The sequence below is a fragment of the Barbatula barbatula genome (genome assembly GCF_947034865.1).
Source record: "Barbatula barbatula genome assembly, chromosome: 10".
NCBI classification, from domain to species: Eukaryota; Metazoa; Chordata; class Actinopteri; order Cypriniformes; family Nemacheilidae; genus Barbatula; species Barbatula barbatula.
In genome coordinates this window covers 18,151,661-18,177,750 of record NC_136773.1, presented here as the reverse complement: position 1 = coordinate 18,177,750, position 26,090 = coordinate 18,151,661, and the positions used below count along the sequence as shown (strand labels likewise).

The following is a 26,090-nucleotide window of genomic DNA, read 5'->3' as shown; positions in this document are numbered from 1 at the left end:
TAAATGTAAGCAGTTGGCGTGTTGTATCGTCATTTCCATGCGTGCCTTGAAAAGTGATAATAAGTGCGTTCAGGTTGGCATAGCTACACCACATTAAACATAAATGCCTTCCGTGTAGACTGGGATAAACATTAAGAGACCTTGCTCTAATACATATGAACGATATCTAACACCTTAAAAACAGAAAGTACGTTACTATTTTTGATACAGTAAAGTATTTATTGCTTAAAAGCGTTTTGTGACTGAGCCCAGGTCGTGCTGATATAGTTGCGATTATGTTGTGCACAGATATTTGAATAAAGTTCGACAGAGTCGCAGAGGCTTCTGGGAAAACCTATTTGAACCAATGAGCGCTCGCGCTGTATGGAACCCGGGATTTCACGAGGTGGATGTGTTTAGCACAGAAGCAAAACTGGAGATTGTCTTTTAAGTGTTTTAAGGATTTACATTCAGCGAGGTAGGTCGTAATATGTTCGTTCACTAATAACTAGTTAAATGCTAGTTTGTTGTGGTCGCATTTGACGGGAGTGTGTTTGGAACGCGTTGCCGACAGCACCTCATGTGATGTTAGCTTACTAGCGAGTAACGTTCATTTTACTGATGTTATTTTTTATGTTTAAGTTGTAGTTTTTTGCTGTAAGCTAAATCGTGATGTTGGATATTGCATTTTTGTTTAAAATGAGCCTTCATATATCTTTCGATTCGATAATATCTGGTGTTCTTTTATCCATCGACTGTCATAAATGTATCATCACAACTGCAATTGCCACCAAATAAAAAATAATTTATAAAGTCACTACTCTCTCCAAAGTTTAGCATTGTAAGAAGGATTTAGAAAATTATAGTAAAACTGTTTTATTTTCGTATTTCTTTTGTTTTGATTATAGATGTGGCTAATACCAGTTGACACTTATGCTTTTTCTCTCTTTTAGCCATAATATGACATGTGTGATATAACAATTTACTGTGTTTTCTATTATTTTATACAATATTTTACGATATATATACCTTTTCAAAGCAGCATTGCAGTAATGTCAGTATCTTTAGACCCAAGTTTATAGAAATATGCATTAATATAATAAGCAAAAGCTCTATAAGATGATCACAAATTTAAAAGAAATACCTTGAGAGGAACTAGACCCAACTGTATGTAAGATATGTATGACACATGTCATGTATATTAAATCACGTGTGGTTATCTTCATTTCATAACCTCGGGACAATATTTGTTTCATTAATGCACTGCAGGGATGTGGTCATACTGAAACTATAAACTCCAAAAAGTTTGTTATAGCAGCAAGCAATAACTGTTGTATGTAACTAGTATGGTAAATGGAAATTATGATGACTTTTATAGTATTTTTATAATAGAAGGATATATCTTGCAATATTAATGTGATATGCATAACTTCAAAGTAATACCATTCTTGTTGCTTCAGGTAGAACAGGGGTGGAAGATGGAAGCTGAGGGTTTTGGAGAGCTCCTTCAGCAGGCAGAACAACTTGCTGCAGAAACTGAAGCCGTTTCAGAGTTGCCTCATGTTGAGCGAAACCTGCAGGAAATCCAGCAAGCCGGAGAGCGCTTACGTTCCCGCACTCTCACCAGAACCTCTCAAGACACAGCTGACGTAAAAGCGTAAGTTGTCAATGTGTTAAGTTCTGTGTATTTTTAAATGATTATATAGCATGAATGTATTATAGATTACATTCATTTTGTGTGTTTTTTGGTCCAATGAATTGCATTCAAAATATTAGTTTAGTGAGGCAATGAGACATCATTGTGACTCTTTAGGGCAAAATGGTTGCAGATCACCCATCACCACAATGCAGTGTCAACCAGATACTGGCTCAGAATTGTTTATTATGTTGTGTTAACACGCCATCAATAATCCAGTATATTGACAATACGGGTATTGTATTGTGATGTCCCTGTTTGAGTCATGCTGCTATTTAGAGTTTTTCTGTACTTTTTCATTTCAGCTCCATCCTCTTGGGCTCTCGGGGACTTGACATCTTCCATATCTCCCAGCGTCTTGAGAGCCTAAGTGCAGCCACTACATTCGAACCGCTTGAGCCAGTCAAGGACACTGATATTCAGGTTAGTACAGCTTCATCAGTGTCGGAGGTGATATTTCCGTTGATTTTTATTTGGGTCCACCTCCCTCTTCCATACCTCATATTTTATACCTCTCTATTGCATCCATTGAGATGCAGCAGTTGCAGTTGCTTGAACAATAACATAGGGTTGTCACGGTACCATAAACATGTCTTACGATACTATTCCAGCTGAAGTATCTCAATTATATGTAGTATCACGATGCTGTGCCATATATTCAAATCTATACAAAAAAAACACAGATTTAGATTAAACATTTTGTAATTACTATAGTAAACTGTATTATACTTTGCACTAGAGTATGTTGTTGTATTAACTGTAGTAATTGGATAAATTGAAGCAAATACTGTAGTAAACTTAAATATTTACTATGGTGAGACTCAAAAACACTAGTGTCTATGAGGTTTGGTAGTTTACTGTAGAAAATACTACACAAGATCACTTTTCACGGGGAACTAATTAAAATGTGAGACAAATTGAATCGATACAGCAGTCTTTATAGAGGTAAATATTAGGCTTACTTTAAATGTAGAACTAAGACGGCCAGTAGGTGGCGTCAGTTTTCCACTGAATCATTTAACCAACTCTTTCGAACGCCAATTTGAATCATTAACTAGTCATTCAAAACATGGATTCATTTAGGAGATAAACACCGCAAAAAGGAAGATGTAAGTGTTCAAATGAATATTAATGCATACATTGCAACATTAACTCTGTTTCAAAAATAGAGAGGTATCGTGGGTATTTTGATGCTACCATAGCACCGGAACATCGTGCAACCCAACAATAAAATCTGCTTTATATTAAAGTTCTCTTGTTATCTGAATGTTTTTTGGAGATGCTGTGCTTTATTTATCATGTTTTACGTCCGGCATAGTTTAGCACAGATTGTTCTGGTGGGGAAAATCTTTTGAAAAATATATGAATCTAAAATGAATGGGATTGTGCCATGTCATTAATAATGTTAAAAATTTGGGTTCTGAGAGTTTGCCAGATACCCGTGGTTATAAAGTACAGTAAGTGCCTTCCTTTTGAGGTGTTTTGAAGGCATCACTTTCAAATTTATTGATTTCTATTTGAGAGCTTTTGTCCTTTTAGTTTTATGTTTATAGTTCAGACACATAGAACGTAAGTAAAATAAGCATCCAGTTTTGATATTTGATATTGATTTTTTTTCCTTCGTTTGAGCGACTATGGAGAAAATGTATTTTGTAGTATTTATTGTAAGTCGTTGAATAATAAAAATATCCTTTTGCTAAGGCCAACATCTGTAAACTGTCTTCGTAACGGTTCATCTGTTCAATCCACGTTAATACACTGCTTGCATACTATATTGCTTTTTGCGAAAATATGTTAGAGAAAACCTCAACTAATCTGGGATTACTTTTTTAATGTTTGTTTTAACCCAATAATATTGAGAGAGTACGATTTTCCTGAATATTATTTAGGGCTGAGCGATTTTTCCGATAAATTCGAGTTTACGTTTTAACACGATTTAATTTTTGTTAAATCGAGACATCAAGCTTTAAAAAAAAGTTTATCATGCACATCCAATTAGATACGCTGGAAATACTTGTCAATACCACTTGATGGCGCGCTTGAACGCGTCTCAACCGCTCACTCAGTGAGAAATCAGTAAGGTAGAAGTTAACGGCTAACATCATGGAGACGCCTGGCTCTTCGCATCAGGATGAAAGGTAGTAATGTTACTTCAGTGATTTGGAAATGGTTTGGATTTGAGAGGGCAGACGTCAAACAAACTTTCGTCAAATGCAAGATATGTCGAAAGTCAGTTGCAACCGGCAGTGGCAGGCAGCACAACTAATTTGTTTCAGCATTTGCGACAGAGACATCAGGCTGAATGGCTCGAATGCACAAAATTAAGAGATGAAAACAACACAGTCAGCCATCCAAAGACGACAGATACACCTCGAAATGCACAACGCCAGGTTTCCTTAGCGGCATAATTTTCCAACGCCATTCCATATGATAGAAAGTCACACCGATGGCAAGAAATAACAAATGCTGTGGCATTTCATATTGCAAAGGACATGGTTCCCATCAGGGCCGGATTAGGACTCATTTTCAGCCCTGGAGTTTCATGCCTTAGACCGGCCCACTTTAGTTTACAACTGACTATATTAAAATAATGATAATTAAAACCTAAGTCTGCAATAGCGCACTGTTCTCTACAGCCTTGAATTCATTGTCATTCAGTGAAAATACAGTAGCCTAAGTTTTGCTTCACAGTGAAGATTTATTAGAACAGGACAGTATCAGAATCTATTTTCTTTAAGAATTAGTGTTCATAAATATCCAAACATTGAAATAAGGAAAAAATTATAAATTACAAAAGATTAAAATAAAATGTATTGCACTGTCTAATGACACTATAATTTATTTTAAATAAACATCTGCTTTACAACTTCAAATATTTTTTTACAAATATGAGAACATTAGTTAAATAATAAAACTATTGGACTGTTATCTGACTTTTCTTTCACAATGATTTCTAATGATTGTTTCATCTCTTTTTCCTCTGCATAAGTGTAGCTTCAAGGAAACATGGACAACCCTAAAACATTAATTAACGCGGGCTTCGAACCGACGTCGGTCTGAATGGGGGACGGGCGCTCTAACAATGAGCTAGCTTGCACCTGTTAAGACATGCTTTTGCACGGCCACTAGCATCTTGCAGTGCTCCTATTCCTAAATACCTTAACGTTAGCTTACCGGCCGTCTCGTCGTCTTCATTTGCTTTGAGAAAAAATGTGGTCTTCTTAGAACATTTGGCCGCGTCAGTTTCCAGAGCTTTCTTGCTTTTTATTCTGGACTTTTCAGCGCCGCCTTTGCGCTTTCTGTCATCCATTTTTATTTCTGACGGTTTTTTATTTTGAGCAACTTGCAGTGGCGCTGTCGGGGGCGGGGCCAGGGAGTCAAAAGATAATCACGTCATCATTAACCTGCAGGCTGCGCTCTGAGTTGGGCTGCGAAAAAATATGAAATAAAAAGATTAGGGCTGCTGTGAGTGAAGGCAGCCTAGGGAAAGCCACATTTCAACCGTGCCATGACAATACCGGCCCTCGCGGCCAAAAAAACTGACCGGCCCACCGGGAATTCTCCCGGTGCTCCCGATTAGCCAATCCGGGGCTGGTTCCCATGCACACCGTGGAAAAGCAAGGGTTCATAAATATGCTACACGCCGTTGATCCAAGATACAAGTTACCAAGCCGCAAACATTTTACAGAAGCCGCAAGTCCCCGAATGTACACTGAAACACGCGAAAAAGTGTCGGAACAGCTTTATAGCGCATCTTTTTTTTCCCACGACGACTGACCTGTGGAGTAGTCTTACTCTTCTGCCATACATGAGCCTCACTTTTTTTAATTAAACTATAGTTGCTTTTATTATTCAATCATATATTTTGCAAAGTTGTACTTCTACACCTTCTTGACCACTGTAAAGTACACTGAAAAAACAACTAGGCACGATACAGAAATGTTTTAAAATACAAAAACTTTCCTTATTTGTTTTTTTTCTAAATTACTAATAAAGAGAATGTTATTTCAGTACTTTATTGTTGTAGTTATGTTTTAAGTGACTAGTTAAGCAAAAACGAAAAAATCGAAATCGTGAATCGGTCAAATGTTCAGAAAAAATCTAGATTAGATTATATAACATTGAACTAGAATGCAGTTTTCTTACCTTTGTTTACCATACCCTGTTGTTATTTGTTGAATTGGGAAAAAGCCTTCGTGGAGGCTGGCTCCTAAAGACACATCATTTTGAAAATTATATAATGCATATTGTGGGTTGTATTATAATTGACACATCAATTTGCAAAGCCGTGAGTTTGCTGTAGCAACCAATGTGTGGTCATTGAACTCAGTTCTGAATGCATCTGTAAGACAGAGGTCGGCCTGATGGCCAAGAGTTGTGACGTGGCAAAACATGAACCAGACAAATAATCGCGTGAATCATCTGCCTTTTTTTTTGTTTCCTAGCGTGCACATTTACAGCCAAACAATGCAATAATATTGTCAACAGCTTAACCCTTCAGTATAGTGATATTAGTAAAAGCTGCCACAGTAAATTTAGAGAATTATATCTGATGTCTCATGGAGGTAATAACGCCCACCAGTGGTTGTTTGTGACACACAAATTGCTTAATTTATATATACAAATTGGCATTCACAGAGCATTGAAAAGTAAATATACATAACAGAGGTCAGAGAGGATGATGCGTTTGATGACAGCATTATGATGCCACATGTGTAGGGAATTATGAGCTCATCATCATGGACAGGAATCACTGATGAAAGCTGGAAACCCTTAAAAACTCGATGAAATCAAAATGGAAGTGTTGTGGCTTATAGTCAATTTATAGACAATTTATCTTTACTAATGAAAGTTAACTAAAATTAATTTGAAATTTAAGTTTAGAATTTAACAACTGGACCCAAATTATTGCAACCTTTTCTTGCAAGCATTCTCAATTACCACCTGACAATACAATGACAACTAGAAAATTGTGGTTCATGCGCAGTTGTAAACAACAAGCTATTGGCTATACTTTTTGTTGCTTTGATTTTTGAATGTTGTCTAGACTAGTGGTTCTCAATTGTTTGTCTGTTTTGATTTAGTTTCAGAAAGTAGATATAAACAAACTTATAAACAAAACCATACTTAAAGATAGATAGATAGATAGATAGATAGATAGATAGATAGATAGATAGATAGATAGATAGATAGATAGATAGATAGATAGATAGATAGATAGATAGATAGATAGATAGATAGATAAGATAGATAGAGAACTGTAAATCTCATACTGTATAATTACTTTTATTAAGGATGAGAAAAAGCTTTACATATCACTATTTTAAACTCCAATCATATTGTATGGTAAACAAAATACTGACTGTGCTGACTGTCTTGAAATGATTCAGATCTATATTTTAAAAATGTCTAGGAGACAAGGCTATTCCTGTAGGATATCAGCTAGTCTGTTAGGGAAGATCAATAAAATCATCTTCATTTTAGTAGCTTTATCTTTGATGTTATTCAGACCACATGACCAAACATCTCACAACCACACCCATCTGAAGCTTGTGTGAGTGATGGACAATGTCCTGTTGAAATGCTTCATGTTGACTCATCGAATCATGTAGTGATCCACTGGCCTTTTGTTTCCCGAAGGTTCGAAGCATCCCATCTCAACCATTTTTTCCTCTGCTCATCTTCTTTCTTGCACTCTTAATGTCTGTCTTTCGCTAACTGTTTTTTTGTCAGACATATGTTTTTTGCGGTGGGCCTGCCAGAGTGCGGCTCAGCTCTTACTGGAAGTGCACTTACTGCCTGGCACTTTCCTCACCTCCCTCCCTGCCTGTGTATGTGTGCGGTTGATGATCTCTGTAGCGTTGTTTTGTACAACTTAGACTCTAGGGTTTAAGATGTTTAAAATCTTCCTTTTACTGTTTAACTTGTGCATCTGGTCTTTTTTTTATTATCATCTTTATTTTCAGAATGTATGGCATCTTTCTGTGTTACGTCTCCCTCAGATCGCTATGACGTTCGGCATTGCCTTAAAGCCGCTGTATGGAACAAAACAAGAAACGCACCGCTTCAATTTCGCGTTCCTCCAGATGTGTGTGATTGTACATTGGATATATTGCGCTCGCTCCATAAGGCTGTCGAGCTTCTTGCCTGAAGACAAAGGAAATGCACGCTGCTGATGAGGCGTAGTCTCTCCTCTCGCTTTCTGCATGTGTGTGTGTGGGCAACCACGCAGCCTTATGCAGTTTAAAACCATGTATGAACACTTCTTTGATAAGAACTGTTTTCTCTTACATATATTTTATGTAGGGATGGGGGAATTAACGCGTTAATCTTTGCGATTAATTTTAGATGTTTAACGCGTTAAAAAAAAATAACGCAATTGACGCAGCACTTTTTTTTTTTTTTTTTGCCTCGATCGTTTCCATGACTTCCTATTGCTTATTGTGAATGTGAAATAATGTAAACCGACTGGTCTGTCTCAGTTGCTGGCTTAATGTAAAAGAGTAGGCAAAATGTTTGGGTGAAAAAAAATAAACATTCTCCTTTTGTTATTCATATTGCAAAGACTTATGTTCCTTTTTGAAATTCAACTGGCACTTAAACATTTTTTTTTTAAATATATTGTTGGTGCATAAAGAAATTATTTCTTTTGGCCAATTGGCTTAAGTTCTAAACTGATCTAGACTTTTTGATGACCTTGATGGTTTTAATATTCAACTTTCACTTTGTTTATAATGTTGCTGCACACATTTTATTTGATGGGAACAGCTACTCTGTGGTTCTGTGGAGAGTCTGTTTACAGTTCAAATGTCATTAAAATGTTATGTCATTAAAAACTTTGTGTTGTTTAATTTAATTAGGGGATTCTACATTTAAATATTGATGATAACAAGCTTGGGGGAAAACACAATTAATTGCAATTAATTACAGAAAATGTGCAATTAATTAGTTAATTTTTTTTAATCGATTCCCAGCCCTAATTTTATGTAATACTAAAACGATGGAGAGAATGGAAGATATGCATTTGAGGGTTCGACTACTCGCAATTGTGCGGCAAATGGCAAAACAAATGTTCTTTTTCTCTTTAACTTATGCTTGCTTTCATCTGCATTTCATCTCTCTGTTACTCTCTTTCCATCACACTCCTTTCTCATAGCAGTGTGTCGTCCAAGCACACACATTGATAAATGCAAGATAACTGTAAATAGCTCTACATGTTGGATTCTGCTCTCTGGTCAGTGGACTCTCCTCATTAACTAAACATGACTTTTAAGAGGATTATTAGCCCAGTTTCTGGACAGGATGTCGAAAGCCATCAGGAGAGTGGGGGGAAAATCCATTACCATAATTGCATTGCGCTAGCGGAGGAGGAAAAAGGAAGGATGCAGAGATGTTTAAAAAAAGGAAGAAATGAGTGTGAGTGAAAGAGGAGGCTGGCAGGGATGCTGGAGGAGGGGTGGACGACTGATTGAGAACGGCACATGGCTAAGGGTGAATAATGACTTCTCCTTGAATTCCCCCTGCGTCTGTGGAAGGACTTGGTACGCTCCGCCTCCGACAATAAAGCAGCCCACAGTAACCCTGCTCGTGGCTCATATGTAGGTTCAGATCACTGGGCCACCATGGGGTAAAGAGTGCATGTGGCAGACAGTGTGTAGGCCTCTGGTAAGGGAGGTCAGAAAACGTCCAGAAATGCACTGGCTCTCTGGTCCAGAGGAAGATGACAGGGGACAGGCGCACTCCTCCAAGCTACTTTCACCTTCCTTCAGGTTAAGCCACATCATAAGTGAGTATCACCTACACACACGCATTTCAACATGCATTCGACACGCTCGCACCACCACGCAAGAAATGCACAAACTACACCTTTGTCAAGCAGTTCATCCCAGTAGACGAGACTGTCGCCTTCTCCAAAGAGATGATGAAGATGTCGAGGAGGATGATGAAGAACATGATGAAGGCTTTCACACAGGAAGTGGTGGGGTTAGGGTGGGGTTCCTTCACTCAATTGTTCAGAAGTAAAGGAATAAGAGACATGTCTATAGATATTCTGTTTTGTAGATGTGGAGAGGTGTATTTTATTACAAATCAAATCACGTGTATTTAGTTTGTGCATGAATGGCTGTTTTTTGTTCACCTTGTGCGTTCGATGCCAGGCTGTCATTTTTCTTCTTTTCTTTTCTACATTATTGTAGTTTTGCATTACATTACGTGTAATTGCAATCTATTCAGTGCATTGCATTATACCAATAAGAGTCGCTTGGAGAAAATATTCTAAAAGGTTGCAACTATGTACAGTATGAATTCTGTGTATTTGCATTCTTGTATAAGATGATCTTATTTAATATCTTTTTAATGCTCGGCATGCTGCAAAAGCCCATCATTTCTATCTAAATCAAATTTTCAGGATATTGGCAGTGTCTTGAATATTCCAGAAACCTCGTATAAGTTAAAGAAACCTCCCCTTTCAACCTATGAGATCTGCACTTTGTCTAGCAGCTTTAAATGCATTAAGCTTTTTTCTTTAGTCACGCATTTGTTTCATCAGAGAAGATCTACATCTATGTGTACTACATGTTCATTGGTCCAAAAACGTATCTCATCTCTTTTGATAACATAATTGATAACGCATAGAAATGGCAAATGTGGTGACGTACTTTATGGTGTGTAATAAGCATGATCTCAGTTAAGGCATGACCCAAATCTCTCTGTGTAAAACGTGTTCCTTTTGTCAGCCGGCGGCCTCCAGAGAGACCATGGATGCCTTAAGGGGGCGCTGCTCTTTATCTAATCATTCGAGGCACAGTGACAGGGCAAGAAATAGAAGCAAAGACAAAAAATTAAACCTTTCGTTGACAATGTACAAATTGTAGGCAGTTGGTCATGCGAAGCTCCAGCGCCTCTGCACCTCAACCCCACCCCTCGCCGCTTGATTCTCCATCTCTGTCACTTGTACTTGCTTATTCAGATGTGTCATTTAGATGTCACGTTCCTCCAATCTGAACAAATCAATCCTCATTTACAGCTGTCAGTCAGGGTGGATGGGTTGATGGGGGTCTTGTAGATTGGGGGGCAAGAAAAAGAGAGAGCAGTCATGGGGGAGGGGTGGGCAGGCTTCAACTTGGTAGAGGAGGGCGTGAATAGTGATCGGTGGACGAAAAATGTAACGATTTTTAAGTGTGAAGTTGTAGATTCGCAATGCAGTGTTAAGAAGATTTCTCAAGGTGAGGAATGTGGTTTGATGTTTGAAATATGATGTGGTATTTGATACAGATTAGGAATCAATATGTGATTAATGCTTCTTTAATTTTGATCACTGCTGCCAAGATGTTATATTTCATGGGTTGTGGTTTCCAGTTCAAAGGTCGCGTTTCTTTAACCTTTCAATAGTTTTCTGTAGTCTGATGATCCTGGAAACCCAAAAGAACTAGCATACTGGACCCCTACCCTTCCATCAGAAACGTGTACCACTCCCTATCCCAACCCCCACTTGCGTGTTGCGTATCATTCCAGTGACTTATTTCTGCTCTGTGTTTAATCGAAATAAATGCGGGTGTGTCCTCTACCCATATGTACATCGAGTACGAGTGTGTTAGCTTATCTATTCGTTGCATAGAATCCTCTCAGATATTTCTAAACGTAGCCTGTGTGAGGCTACTGATGTGTGCAATTTCCATCTGTGATGAAACGAAAATTACATTGTAGGCAGGAAAGAGCCAGTGCATTGAAAGACACTGAGAACGATGGCTTATAATGGGAAGATGCAGCTGTTCGTGACATTAAGACACCTAGTAACATTTTACCTAGGGCTTAGTTGGTTAACTGGGTTTGTTAGTTTAAAATATGTGTAGTCCGAATGGGTGGGTGAATTTGGAGAACTTCTTCCACGTATGAAGATGGTTCATGGGTGTCTCAAATACGCAGTACTTTTAGATCACTCTAGAACATAGCGCTCCAAAGCTTTGCTGAACCAACTCTTACTAGTCTAGAGCCGCCATTTTGGACAGGCAGTCTCGCAGTGTAGCGCAGGGTCGATTCTAAGACCGTTTTTAGCAGTGATTTTGATAATGATGGCAATTCTCCATCTCCGGCCTGTGGCGCTTTCGTCTTGGAGGAAGTATGGAGGGAAGGAGAGAGAGGGAGGGCGTATGCTCTGAATGCAGAAAAAGGGAAAGTAGGTTGCAGCGCGTTTAACCTCCATGCCATGTCTCTTGTTGCAGGGCTTTCTGAAGAACGAGAGAGACAATGCACTCTTATCAGCCATCGAGGAATCACGCCGCAGGGTAAGTGTCTTCCCTCACCTCTTTATATCCATTTACATCCATTTATTTATGTATCATTTCATCTGTCAGACCATCTCCTGTCCTGCACTTGGCCACACACCATCCCATCCTGAAATGTGTTTTTAACAACGTAGCCTAACATCCCAAATTGCGCAGTCATTTCCATTCTACGCAGTTCATCTGAGGGTTCCTGTATACCATCTCTTTCCTCATAACAGATAGGTCGAGGGTAACCGCAGGTTGTAGCTCTATGTAGTTTCAGATCAGCGTCCTCATTCCCCCTTATTGCCTCTTCAGTTTTCAGAGAAGTAAAAACAGGGCCTTTTCGACTGCTATTATCCCTCTCTCTCTCAGCAACAGAGAGACGCCCTCTGCCAGATACGTATCCTCCTCTTTTCTCTTAGTCCAGTCATCAAACCTATCATGTAGGAACACTGTCCGAGTACAGATGATAATTTCCTCACTAAGATGGCGTGACAAAATGTGTTTGAAGTTAATTTGTCAAGTCACAATATTGTTCACAATATCTTCCCCTGGTGAACACAAAAAAAGATATTACGAATGACTTTGTAGAGAGCAGAATCATCCAAGAGACAGGTGGTTCTTTTGAAAAGCTGTACAGTATGAGACAATCTTTCCATCAGCACATAAAACCAGAACAAGTACTCCATATCCCCCCCCCCCAAAAAAAACATGTGCTGATATCATCTCATTCTCCTCCATTACGTGCCATTCCAGAATCATCTCTTCCTCTGGAGTTCTGAAGCCTTTTTAATTAGAAAGCTCTCAATTATCACACGTCGATCCGTCGGGAAAGTGTAAAATAGACGAAAGGTCTTCAGATTCAATCAGGGTACAGGCTAAATCTGTAGTAGGCGTGAAGGCAGACCCAGATAACGGCACAGTTTCATTAGTAAGACCTCCACGCAACCAGGCGTTAGCGGGCCAGACCCAGTTTGCGGTTTCTCTTGTTCCTTGTCCCTCGAAGGGACGGTTGAGGTGGGATAGGGGGATGGGTAAAGATCGTTGTGCCTGTTAGGGCTTATCACGCACTTAGCTTCCAGATCCAGTCTGCTGCCTTCTCGCACCACTAGCTATTTTTAATGCGTCACATGTTGGATAACCTATATATTCAGAGAGCGGTTTGTAGTTTCTTGTATTTTGCCACCATCCATATCATTTAGTTTTTTTGTGTGATTCAGACCCCTGTCCTCCATGTTATTCACACTGTCGCTCTGTCTTGCAGACGTTTCTGTTGGCGGAGGAGTACCACAGAGACTCCATGTTGGTGCAGTGGGAGCAGGTGAAGCAGAGAGTCTTGCACACCCTGCTGGGAGCTGGAGAAGATGCACTGGACTTCAGCCAGGAAGTGGAGGTCTGAGGAACAAACCCGACATGTGAACACAACACACATGTGATAATATGATAAAACACACTTGGCTTATTTTACAAATGACGTTGCAATGAAGCACAAGCATTCCCATTTAACATAAGGAGCTTGTGTTCAGATCCACTTGCTCGATACACTGAGCCTGTGGCTACGTGTGGCCTGGATCTTGGCGTCTGTGAAATCTTATCTGCCGAGTGCTTTGCAGACAAGCTTTTAGTTATTTTCAGACAAGAACATTTAAACCTAATAATGTTCAGGAATTGTAGAAGAGAACGTTCTTACAAATGGATCTTAAATTGGAAGTGTGTTATCTTAGCACCACCAGCTTCACCAAATTGAATTGCAAAAATATTGATTATTTTAAAAACGTTTCAAACTGCAAAAGGTCTCTAGGTGTAGCTGTGTAAGCATGTGTTTGGATTGTGTTTACATTATACATAAATATTCCTGTTTTGGAAAATATGGTATATTTAAATCAAAACTTTTATATGCCTTAGCTTGAATGAAAAAATATGCTTCTCCAGCATGTCCAGCGGCTGGTTTAGGTTCATATATATTTTTTAAATCCATTGAAAACGGGAATATGCCAGAAATATACAATTAAATAACAGTTTAATTCCCTGTAAAATTAAGTTTTTATCATATTTCAAAAATGCGTGGAAAACATTACATATATAATTGAAATTATCAATTAATAACACTAATTATGTAAAATTACAATGTAGATATTAAAAGAAGTGGTATCTGCATTTAGGTCGTTGACAAATAAATGTGTCCAATGGTGTGACTGCAAAAATTCAGAAAAAACAAAAAATTTAGATAAATCTGTTTTATGCTCTTTTATTATATGAATGAAAATAATTAATAATATTAAAATCGATATTATAATGTTTCGTTTTCTGCATTTTTACTATGTCACACCATTAGGATGCATTTATGGTATTTGTCAAGGCCCCATTTATCTTTGTTAATAATTCGAGACCTTTCGAGAGTGAAAAAAGATGGATAAAGGAACCATCAAACATTGAGGATGACAAGTTCTCCTACTGAATAATATAAAATAAGTTTTATTTTTTGTATCCTCAAGTAAAACAATAGTATGTCTTCACTTAACACTGAGTGCGTTTACATGAACAAAATAAACGGATATTTATCAAATAGAAACTTAAAAAGAAACCTGTTTTCACGTTGCTATGCACGTTAATATGCATAGTAATAAACCAGCTACTCAGAAAACCGCGTTTACATGGAAGTTAAAGACATGCCGGGTTTCTCGCATGCAGTGACATTATCGTCGATAGTCTGTGTAGTAATTAAAAATGCAGCGGGAAAACAGTCAGAAGCTGTATTTTTATATCTCTTGTCATGTCCGCAGTACCTGTATGTGCAACAATAGTTCTACATTTGACGTTTCTACATTAACTTCACAATTCGAGAGCGGACTTTTAATGCGTTATTTTACAATTTCTTCCGTTTGGGACTTTCACTACTGCACTGTCAAACATGCACACATAAACAAAACTGAGAGAAATGCGTTTACAGGCACAGCAAAATCTGAGTAGTGGGCAAAAAAACCGAAAAGAGCGGGTTTGCTTACGGCATTTCTGAGCTTTCACCGATAAAAGAAAACTGTTTTAGGAGTTTACATGACTTGCACATTATCAGCTTATTAAGCATAATCGGTGCAAGACTGCATGTAAACGCACTCACTGTCAGTCTTTTTAAAAAGAAGAAATCTACAAACATGCGTTTGTTAAAGTCTGCAATTTGTTGTCCTACAAAGGATACAAGTGTTTTGCTTGTGTGTGTTTGGGCACTCATGTTTGTATGCTCTAGGAGATTTTTGACTGCTGTCCTGCTACTTTAATTATTAAACAGCAGTTACATTTTCCATGCGTGACCTTCTGTTCACTTCCTATGCCAGGAGCTTGCTTTACCCTGCACCACCAGCCTGGGTCGTCTCTCCCCATCACATAGTCACACAGACCTCAATGGTTTCTTACCCTGCTGTTCACAGAATTTGACTGCCCAAGCGTGTGTGTGTGTATCTGAGAGTGTGTGTTTTTTTGTTTGCGTGTGTGTTTATGATCTCCCTCATTCGATTTAAGAACCGTATGCTTTATGAATTTCAAATCTTCCTTGGTGAAACATTTTTCTTAAAAATAAAATAATTCTTGGTCATATACAGGATGTGAGTTTGAGTGTGTATAATGTGTGTGGGTATACTGTGTGCTCTCAAGCGTTAGTTATGTTCTTCACAATAGCTTCACGCTACATTGGTCGGTGCATTTAGATTTAACCCAACTCTCTGAGATAAACTGAGGCTTGTGCACTTGTCAAGCGCACACTTTATAAGACACACACGTACTCCTACATAATAATACTCTTGTGCTGTGTAGATGTTGTTTGTGCTGTAACCAAACTGTTGATTTGTGTTCACCCCACAGCCGAGTTTCGTGAGCGAGGTGGGCGTTCCTGGACGCAGTGCACTTGACAGTGTGGAAGTAACCTATAGCAGACAGGTTTGTAAAAAAACACAGATGTACAACACACTAGAGGTCTTCACGTGTCCACTTAGATCCGAAAACCCGAGGTCCGGCCCGAGCGGGTTCGGGTCTAAAAGATTCACGGGAGCTTCGGACACGGGTCGGGTATATTATTAGTGTCTCGGGTAATATAAAGTAAAAAATTGTTTTGCTTAATTGACCCGAGGAAGACCCGAACTATCCTGTACAATAACAGCGCGCCGCTTGTGTGTGTGTGTGCGTGTAGTTACCAACTCTCCTCCAACCAGAATGTTCGCGCGAGTGGTTGCCATGTCGTCACTTATTTAGATTTGATTCAGCTAAAACTGGCACAACCCATTTAGCCTCAGTTTGCGCAATTTGCCAGAGCAAAACAAGAGGATCAACGTGTTCATTGCCATATCAATTTCATTAATACACGTCGGTTTACATTCAGGTCTAGTCGGGTTTAAAAAATATATACGATGGGTCGGACTCGGGTCCAACGTTATCGCGTCTGTCTCAGGTCGGGGCTTTAAAATAAAAACTTTATCGGGTCTGTCTCGGGTTCGGGTAAAAAGTGATTCGGGTCATTTCAGGTCGGTTAAAGATCTTTGGACCCGAGAAGACCTCTACAACACACACAACCACCGAGTGAATTTTGTGTTTTTGAGTTAACTTCTCTCAAGGATCTGTTATTGTTTTGAGATATTTGGAAGATTATTTGTCTTAAGGTGGAAGCCTTTCTCTTTGAAAATGTAGCATATTTTAAACTATTTTTACAATATTGTCACAGTCAAAATTTTGATATTAGTGCATCCATACTTAATGTCTAATAACGATTATTTTACTTTATGGCTGCTAACTTATGTGCTGCGGGGCAAAAGAAAAGTAATTGTTAATGCAAAATAAATACAATTTCATTATAAATAAATCTAATTATACATTTTTTTAAATGGTAACATTTTTGGTTAGGTTGCATTTGTTAACATGTAAATGCATTAGCTAGCACGAAGTATTTTTTTCAAAGGTTAGTTAAAGGCGGGGTGTCCTATTTCTCTGAGCCGTTGTTGATGTTCAAATCACCAAAACAGACACACCCCACCCCCATCTTTCGCTTTCGTCAGCTTCACTGTGCACCTTACTGCTGATTGGCCACAAAGTTGTTTTGGTACTCGGCCCGACTTTGCCTAAACAAGCGTAATTCGGAAATCGGACACCCCACCTTTAATCCCACTACAATTGTTTATTCTTCAGATACAACTTTTGATATTAAAATATATTGTAAAATGATTAAATTAACATACAAGTTAACTAATAGTCATAAATGTTGTAGAAGTATTATTCATTATTGCAGTTCATGTTTGTAAATGCATTAACTAATGTTAACATACAACCTTTAGGTATACAGATACAGTATATATTCTATGATACTATATTAAAGATTCAGACTAATACAGATCACCAGTGCATCCATTGTTTTGTACATAATACATGTATGTAAACCACACGCTCTAGCTCACTCCTGCCTGGTTAGCGAGAGATGAGAATAAATGGGTCGTGATTTGTGAGCCAAGCTCAATTGATTCAAGAGATTGATTAGCTGGAGCGAAACATGATGGGTTAGCTCCCAATCTATCCACAAAGGGGAGGGCTGTCTCTCACTGTCTCCTCTTTTGTTCTCCTTTTTTGTCTGATCTCTCTATTGCCTTAGCGTTTTCCATTTCATAATGTGTCGCCACATCGCCTGCGGAGTCATCTTCCTGGTCTTTGCGCTCTTTTTCGAAGACCTTCTAAATTTTTTTATCGTCTTTGTTTTGTTCTTCATCATCCATCACTTCACCTCCAAACCATAGCTGTCCATCCAACTCTCCAGACCTAATACCTAAATGCCATTCAGCCTTTCTTAGTGTTTCTCTTCTTCTTTTAGATCTACATCTTCAACGAGAAGATTGTAAATGGACATCTTCAGCCCAATCTGGGTGATCTCTGTGCCTCGGTTTCTGAAGGGCTCGATGATAAGGTATGTCGTGGTCTTCCTCAGTTTGAAACAAAAACACTGGATGTCAGACAATGTTGTAGTTCGATTTTTTACAAAAGTGGTAATCATGATTTTCATAGCGGTATATTTGTACATGTGTTTGTAGAATGTGGCAGACATGTGGCTCATGGTGAAGCAAATGACAGATGTTCTGTTGGTGCCGGCGAAGGACACGCTGAAGAGTCGAGTGTCTGTGGACATGCAGATGGCCTTCGTTCGGCAGGCCCTGCAGTACCTGGAGAACAGGTGAGACGTGGAGGACAAAATATGGAGAGATGTTCGAAGAAAACGATCTGTTTGGTGTTTACTACCCCAAACAGCTTATATACTGTATGTATAAAATTATTTGGTCATTTTAAATGAAAAATATGTTATAAATGCAAATGTCTTCATATGGTTAGTACAAATAACGTGATAAAGATACCTTTTACACAGGTTCACAGTGTCAGTTGTTGTAGTTAGAGGTCTTCACGGGTCCACTTAGATCCGAAAACCCGAGGTCCGGCCCGAGCGGGTTCGGGTCTAAAAGATTCACGGGAGCTTCGGACACGGGTCGGGTATATTATTAGTGTCTTCGGGTCTCGGGTAATATAAAGTAAAAATCGTTTTGCTTAATTGACCCGAGGAAGACCCGCACTATCCTGTACAATAACACCACGTCGCTTGTGTGTGTGCGTGTAGTTACCAACTCTCCTCCAACCCTCAGTCGATCGGTTGAAAGCCACGCAAATCTTCTGAAAGTCGCGGTGATCTGAAATCACCTTAGAATTGAAATCCCGAAGTTTCCAACGCTGCAGGGGTTTGCACTCGATGTAGTTACCATCGTATTCAGGAAAAACATACTTCCACTAGAAGTAGATATTAAAAGACGCGCACATTTCAGTACTACGCGGTTTGGGACACATTGTTGAGACAGAATGTTCGCGCGAGTGGTTGCCATGTCGTCACTTATTTAGATTTGATTCACAACCTATTTAGCCTCAGTTTGCGCAATTTGCCAGAGCAAAACAAGAGGATCAACGTGTTCATTGCCATATCAATTTCATTAATACACGTCGGTTTACATTCAGGTCTAGTCGGGTTTAAAAAACATATACGATGGGTCGGACTCGGGTCTAACGTTATCGCGTCTGTCTCGGGTCGGGGCTTTAAAATAAAAACGTTATCGGGTCTGTCTCGGGTTCGGGTAAAAAGTGATTCGGGTCATTTCGGGTCGGGTAAAGATATTTGGACCCGAGAAGACCTCTAGTTGTAGTGCTTGGAAAGGAAGAGGGAGGGGTGGAGTGAGCCATTGCAAACCTGACCACTAGATGCTGCTAAATTTCAAGCACTGGGCCTTAAATTGTCATTCTTGTGTCTTTTTTCTGCAGCTATAAAAATTACACCATGGTCACTGTATTTGGAAACCTGCACCAGGCTCAGCTGGGAGGAGTGCCTGGCACTTATCAGCTTGTTTGCAGCTTCCTGAACATCAAGCTTCCGACCCAACTGCCAGGCATGCAGGTAAAAGATATTTTATGAAGTGACCTGCTCTGAATATGGCTTAACAGAGGGCCAATAAGTTAGTTTAGACTTCAAGTAAAAAGTGGGTACACACAATGTTACCTGAAGGCAAACGTTTGCGCCTGTGTGCAACAGGACGGCGAAGTAGAGGGACATCCCGTGTGGGCGCTGATTTATTTCTGCCTTCGTTGTGGAGACCTGTCGGCCGCCATGCAGGTGGTGAACAGGGCACAGCATCAACTCGCCGACTTTAAAATCTGGTTCCAGGAGTACATGAACAACCCCGACAGACGGTGAGAGCGCAAATACACACTGCAAAAACTAGATCACAGTAATTACTGATGTCTTCTGTTCACTTGACGTAGCTTGATCTTTCTTCCTCTGCCACACATACATTTGTTCGTTAAATCTAAATCTACGTGCTTAATAGTTCAGACGGTAGACTTTTAATGTAGTGATACGGTGTGTTGTTGTTCTCAGTCTTTCTCCAGCCACAGAGAATAAACTACGGCTTCATTACCGGCGTGTGCTGAGGAACAGCGCAGATCCGTACAAGCGTGCTGTCTACTGCCTCATAGGTAAATGCGACATCGCTGACAACCACGGAGAGGTGGCTGATAAAACAGAAGATTACCTTTGGCTCAAGGTGAGAGACGACTAGGGGTCCCGTTAGTTAGGTTAACTAGATATCTAGACCCATGTATTAGATTTGATAAACTGTTTTTTTAAACACAAATGAAAAGTGTGTTCGATCGAGGTCAGCCAACGCAATAATTGTCAAAAAGCCATTTGTTCAGGAAACCCACCGATTGGTTAATTTTTAATATGTGAATAAATGATTGTGTTGCGCATCATTTATATACCAAACACCACAGCCTTTCAGTCACTGTTGGCTTCCCTTGGATGTGCTGACGTTTTTGCGGTTTACTTGTGTGTTTGACCAACGACTGAGCTGTTCAGAAAAGTTAATCTGAATGGATTTAGCATTGACGCAGTTGCTCGTTGTTTTGAGACGTGTCTTGTGTCTCTTCCAGCTGAATCAAGTTTGTTTTGACGAAGATGGCAGCAGTTCTCCTCAGGACAGAATGACTCTGGCCCAACTGCAGAAACAACTATTGGAGGACTATGGTGAGATGCAGAAGAATGAAACATATTTAAGTTTTAGTAGCTGAATTTCTCAAATTACATCAAAATTTTCACAATATTTATTTCAAAAACATATTTTTGTTTTAATTTACTCGAAAATTAGAAGATTTTTTTTATTGACACGAGCATTCTATGTTAAAGGGAAAGCTCCCCCCAAAATAAAACTCTGTCATCATTTATTCAGCTTCATCTGGTTCAGAACCTGTATATGACTCTTTCTTCTTTGGAACACAACTGAATATATTTTCAGAATGTTTTTGTGTTCATACAATGGAAGTCAATGTTTCTTGTTGATTGTTCTTCCAAATATCTTCTTTTGCGGAAAAAAGGATATCTTATAGGTTTGGAATGACATGACAGTGAACTATCCCTTTAATCTGATAAACTGGCATAGTCATTTACTAATTGTGAACCAACGCTAGTGAATAATATTAGTTACAAAATTCCTCAACGTTTGTAGCAGTATGTGTAAAGTAATTTCTAAATGAGTCAGACTTGGGTCAATTCATTTTACGGAGCCAATCAATCATCCCGTTTATTTGTCAATTTACTTCAGTCCTACAGGAAGAGAACTAAATGGTGTCTGAAAGAGCAGGAAGTTCGTCAGTATGCAAAACCCAGCCATTCAGTATCTGCCAGTGTGCCGGGCCCAGATAAAAGTACATGTCAATGTGCTGTTTCCTCACGGCTTAAACTTCTGCTCGCCCGATTTTGAAAAGGCACCGCTTATTTTTTTTCCTCCTGCCTGATGAGTAAGTCTTATCTCGCCCGCGCTCCTGCAGTACACCACATTAAAGACTCCTTCTGTCTCGCTGATAAGACTCCTTCACTCCCAGCTGTGCTGCCATTACGCTCCGTGCATAGTCGCAGCGGGTCTTTTCAGCGTCAGCTTTCACGGCAGTTTAAAAGAGAGGGGGATTATTTCATCTCATGCAAATGGAAATGAAACAGCCTATTTAAGCACTTCACAGCTGAGGAAGATTTACGTGGAACCCATTTCTCGCTCAAAGAGGCATTCAGATTCCTTTAGTTACAAATCCCTCCCATTTGCGTGTTATACATATTGATTTATATTATTCTACAAGTGGTAAAGCCAAAGACTCGTAAATGTGTTTGCACAATGTTTAGAACACTGTTTTCATTGTTTTCAGGTGAGTCTCATTTCTCGGCAAGCCACCAGCCCTTCCTGTACTTCCAGGTGCTTTTCTTGACTGCGCAGTTTGAAGCGGCCATAGCGTTCCTCTTTCGAGTGGAACGTCTGCGCAGCCATGCCGTCCATGTGGCTTTGGTGCTGTACGAACTCAAACTCCTTCTTAAATCATCGGGCCAGAGCGCACAGCTTTGTAAGTTACTATGGTCAATGTCTAAATATTTGTTAAGGGTTCAGATTTCACTCCAGTCAATTGGATTAATTCATAAATTATCTTGTTAAAAAGACTGTGATTTGTTGCTCTCAGTGAGTCAGGAGGCTGGAGATCCACCAATGGTGCGACGGCTTAACTTCATCCGACTCCTGATGCTCTACACCCGCAAGTTTGAGTCCACTGACCCACGGGAGGCTCTTCAGTATTTCTACTTTCTCCGGTATGCTGGTCTTTACATCACTGTAGGGTCACATGGGGTAACATACTGAAAACGCTGATCTCAAATCAGTCACCTCTATTATCAACTTTAGATGCATGAGGCTGTTCTTCAGCTTCTTTAATGGTTGGCAGCTGAACTTTAGTTCATTTCAGTTTCTCTGAAAGTACTAAACAGAAGTCCCTCTCGGAGAAAAGATTAATATGTCATGTATAACTCAGAATCTTCCACGAATGATTCATGAATAATTAAACCCGTTTCACGCATGCTGAAAATTCGTTGGTAACACACCCCTTTGTTTTAAGAGACCTCACAACAGTTGTAACAAAAAGGGAACGGTTGATCTTCTAAAAGCCCTTTATCTTCCAGTTTGTGAGCTTATCACAAAGCGAACACATTCATCCACAGTCCGTAGTGTTTTCATTCCACAACTTCTGTAATTACCACACAGCGCCAATATTTGATCTGCTCTTCTCTGATTGGCCACAGGAACGAGAAGGACAGTCAAGGAGAAAACATGTTCATGCGCTGCGTCAGCGAGCTTGTCATCGAAAGTCGAGAGGTAAGAAACGTGAACGAACTTATGGAAGGAAGAGTGAATGAGTGCATTGTTTCTAATTTCTGTCAATGTTTAACTATCTCATTAGTTTGAAATGCTTCTTGGAAGACTCGAAAAGGATGGAAGCAGAAAGGTGGGCATGTTTTCTACACTTACATTTACCACACCTATTTTCATTGTGCTGTTTAGCATAAAACGTTCTGTTGTCTCAAGGGACACAGTCCACTTATTCATTCTCAACGCAATACAATTGTGCATTCAAAGTTGTGCTCGCCTTTAAATGATGTTTGTGTGAATCCCTTCAGCCTGGCGTGATTGATAAGTTTGCCGGAGACACACGATCCATCATTTCTAAGGTGGCCTCAGAGGCTGAGAACAAGGGTTTGTTTGAGGAGTCCGTCAGACTATACGAGTTAGCCAGGGTAAGCTTAGCTACGTCATGACATTGGGTTTTTTACTCTGGAATTAAAGAGTAGAGGTTTACCTTATGTCTGAAATCTTGTGTTTTTCTTGTGCTAGAACCCTGATAAGGTTTTAGAGCTGATGAACAGATTGTTGAGTCCAGTTATCGCCCAAGTCAGCGAGCCCCAGTCTAACAAAGAGCGACTCAAAAACATGGCGGTGGCAATCGCTGAACGGTAAATGTTTTAACCCCTTATTTTCTGGTGTTTGGCCCTGTCGGTTGGTGAATTAAAATGGTATCTTTTTTTTTATTGTGAGCACAGGTATCGTGCTAATAGTATATCTGGGGAGCAGTCTGTGGACAGCACCTTCTACCTGCTTCTGGACCTGATGACGTTCTTTGATGAGTATCACGCTGGTCACATTGATCGAGCCTATGACGTAAATCCTCTTTAAGACCCCCTATTGATGTTGGGTCAATCCTGCCATGTGTTTAACCATTTACAACCCATTTGTTTTGCTCTGTCAGGTGATCGAGAGGCTTAAGCTAGTTCCCTTAAATCAGGACAGTGTTGAGGAGCGGGTCATGGCCTTCAGAAACTTAAGTGATGAGGTGAGAGATTTGTCCACAAACTAAATTATTATTGTGATATTCTCTACATCGTGTCGTCATCTTTCTGCAGGTCAGACATAATTTGTCAGAGGTTCTTCTTGCCACAATGAATATTCTGTTCACACAATACAAGCGTCTGAAGGGGGCAGCAGCAGGAACACCAGGAAGACCACAGCGTACACTAGAGGACAGAGACACTGTAAGACTTTATGTTTTTGCAACTTTTTATAATTATCTTAGCACCTTAATTATGAAATTCCTGATTTATAAGATGCTCCAACCACCTGCTGTTTGTCATGCTGTTGTATTTGTCTGCGTTCTCTGCAGATGCTGCGCAGTCAAGCCCGAGCACTTATCACTTTTGCGGGGATGATTCCTTACCGAATGGCCGGAGACACCAATGCTAGACTGGTTCAGATGGAGGTCTTAATGAACTGAGATGCTTTAGCCCACCTTCTCCAGCAGCTTCCCTTTTCATTGTCCTCATTTCATTATTATTTGGTGTCAATTTGTGTTTGTTTTTTCATTATGTGAAATAAAAAAATTAAGTTCAGTTTCCTTGTTTTATAATTTGACATTTTGTCCTTGTCTTGTCCTGCCATTATCTTTGCTTTAGTTGAGTTTCTTCAACTTGCATGCATCCTTTGTCTAAAAAAACTTAGTCTGGTTTGAAGGTTATTTGTAATTTAATAGATTTCATAGAACTCATATTTCAACCAATTTTAAGATCTTATAGATATTATTTTATGGCATTACAAACAGTGAGATTAGTCACGGTAGATTTGGTGGCTACCAGCAATCTGGATTGTACTGTATTTGGGGTTTTATTGGTTAGTCATAAACATTTCTATAGTATGTAATATAAATGTTTATTCTGAAGCTGCAGTTAGGTGTGATTCAGCATTTTTTTTGATTTCAATTAATTATTCACAAATCAATTACACTAAAGACTTCATTGGTATTAAAGTGAAGGATCCCTCTTCATTTCCTTGCCTCATGAAACACCAAAAAGTGGCTTTTTCAGCAAGAGTGCTATAAGTGAGAACATGATAGTGTTTGTGTGTGACATTGGGGGTGTGACACTCAGCAGATGGTGGGTTATGAGGAAATGCCCGTAGAGAACACAGATGGACATGTGGGGGCTTCATCACACCCGGCTGGAGTATCTTCTCCAGCTCCCTCTAAGCTCCGAATTGCATTTTTAAATGTTAGCATCTGGAACTGTGGCAGATAAATAAAAGTGTACTGTTTTAAATGCAAGAGAGTCACTCAGATTCGCTGTTTGCAGATGTTTCAACTCTGCAGTCCCTGCTTCGAACACTTCTGCAAAACCCCCTCTGCTCTACGAACTCTGTCGTGATGTCGAAGATGAAGATCAGGAGCACAAATCCATCTTCACAGCGTGTGAGGTGTGCGTGCTGCAGCTGGTGTTGTGAATCAGGCCGATGTCAGAAGTCCGCGAAAACCCGGCTATTTCACAACACCAGGGTGGCACCACACCGCTGCCAACAGAGAGCTCAACCCCAGATGACTCCTATATTGATCATTTAATCCCTGTATATACTATGTGTGTGTCTATATATAGTCATGTGAGAAGGTCCCTTAAAATGATAGGTAAGGTATTTAAAAATAAAACTAACAAAGATTAAGCTGCTGTTTGTTGTATATATGTTTACATTTCTGTATATTAAGAACAGAATCTGATGACTAAATCTATTGGTATGAAGCTGCTGATTCATCGTTGGGGTAAATTTAATGGTTAATTCAAGTGCCGACTTTTGGTCGAGCACCCATTTGAGATTGATGTGCGTTTTTGTCCTCTCTTTCAAAACTAAATATTGTAATAAGGTTACCCCTACAGTTTTGGCAGGATTTTCTGTTGAAATCAACATTCATATTCACTTTAGTTATGACATTATATGTAATAGTATAATTCAGGGTAGTAACTTCCAACCAAAGCATTATCATTTTAATTCGATGGCACCAAAAGCCATGTTATGAGAATTCCCTGAAGGCAACGTGAGGATTTCAAATGACCATTTAGTAGTTGGTTTTCTGTTTAAGTTCTCTGTGTCTATTAATAGAAGTTTAATGAAAACCTTGCTTCAAAGGAGAGCACCCGTGGGTACGTTTGTGGATCTTAGCTAATTACTTTGAAAAGGCTCCACCTTTGGGGCTTCCAGAGCAATTTCTGCAGAAATAATGACTTAACCCGAAGCTGCATCGTGGGTCACATGAATTGGCGGACATTTGTCTTTTAGTTAATGAGGAACTGCCATTGAAATGATCAGTTGTTGCTCGAGGCAAAAGTTGTTCAGATGGAACCGCCGCTCATGATGGGTTAAAGCAACTAAATGAAGGTCACTATAGGTTGGCATTTTTTGTGACTGAGG

General features: G+C 39.5%; 1 protein-coding gene across 4 annotated transcripts; it reads left to right on the top strand.

The window, feature by feature from the left end:
• Positions 1-323: 323 nt before the first annotated feature.
• On the top strand, positions 324-24,955 carry nup93 (nucleoporin 93). Of its 4 annotated transcripts, none has more exons than XM_079466058.1 (22): positions 324-457; positions 1,440-1,636; positions 1,981-2,098; positions 11,896-11,958; positions 13,205-13,333; positions 15,796-15,870; positions 17,783-17,875; positions 18,000-18,139; positions 19,264-19,396; positions 19,532-19,689; positions 19,877-20,042; positions 20,431-20,524; positions 21,694-21,885; positions 22,000-22,126; positions 22,613-22,685; positions 22,771-22,815; positions 22,988-23,104; positions 23,202-23,320; positions 23,408-23,525; positions 23,614-23,697; positions 23,768-23,896; positions 24,025-24,271. In XM_079466058.1, the coding sequence occupies exons 2-22, from the start codon at positions 1,458-1,460 to the stop codon at positions 24,133-24,135; spliced, it is 2,463 nt and encodes an 820-aa protein (XP_079322184.1). In that variant the 5' UTR covers positions 324-457; positions 1,440-1,457; the 3' UTR covers positions 24,136-24,271. The 4 variants fall into 4 exon arrangements, with proteins under 4 accessions (XP_079322184.1, XP_079322186.1, XP_079322185.1 ...); XM_079466060.1 differs by having other exon boundaries at positions 362-457; positions 19,877-19,974; positions 20,456-20,524; XM_079466059.1 differs by having other exon boundaries at positions 362-461; positions 1,444-1,636.
• Positions 24,956-26,090: the final 1,135 nt, after the last annotated feature.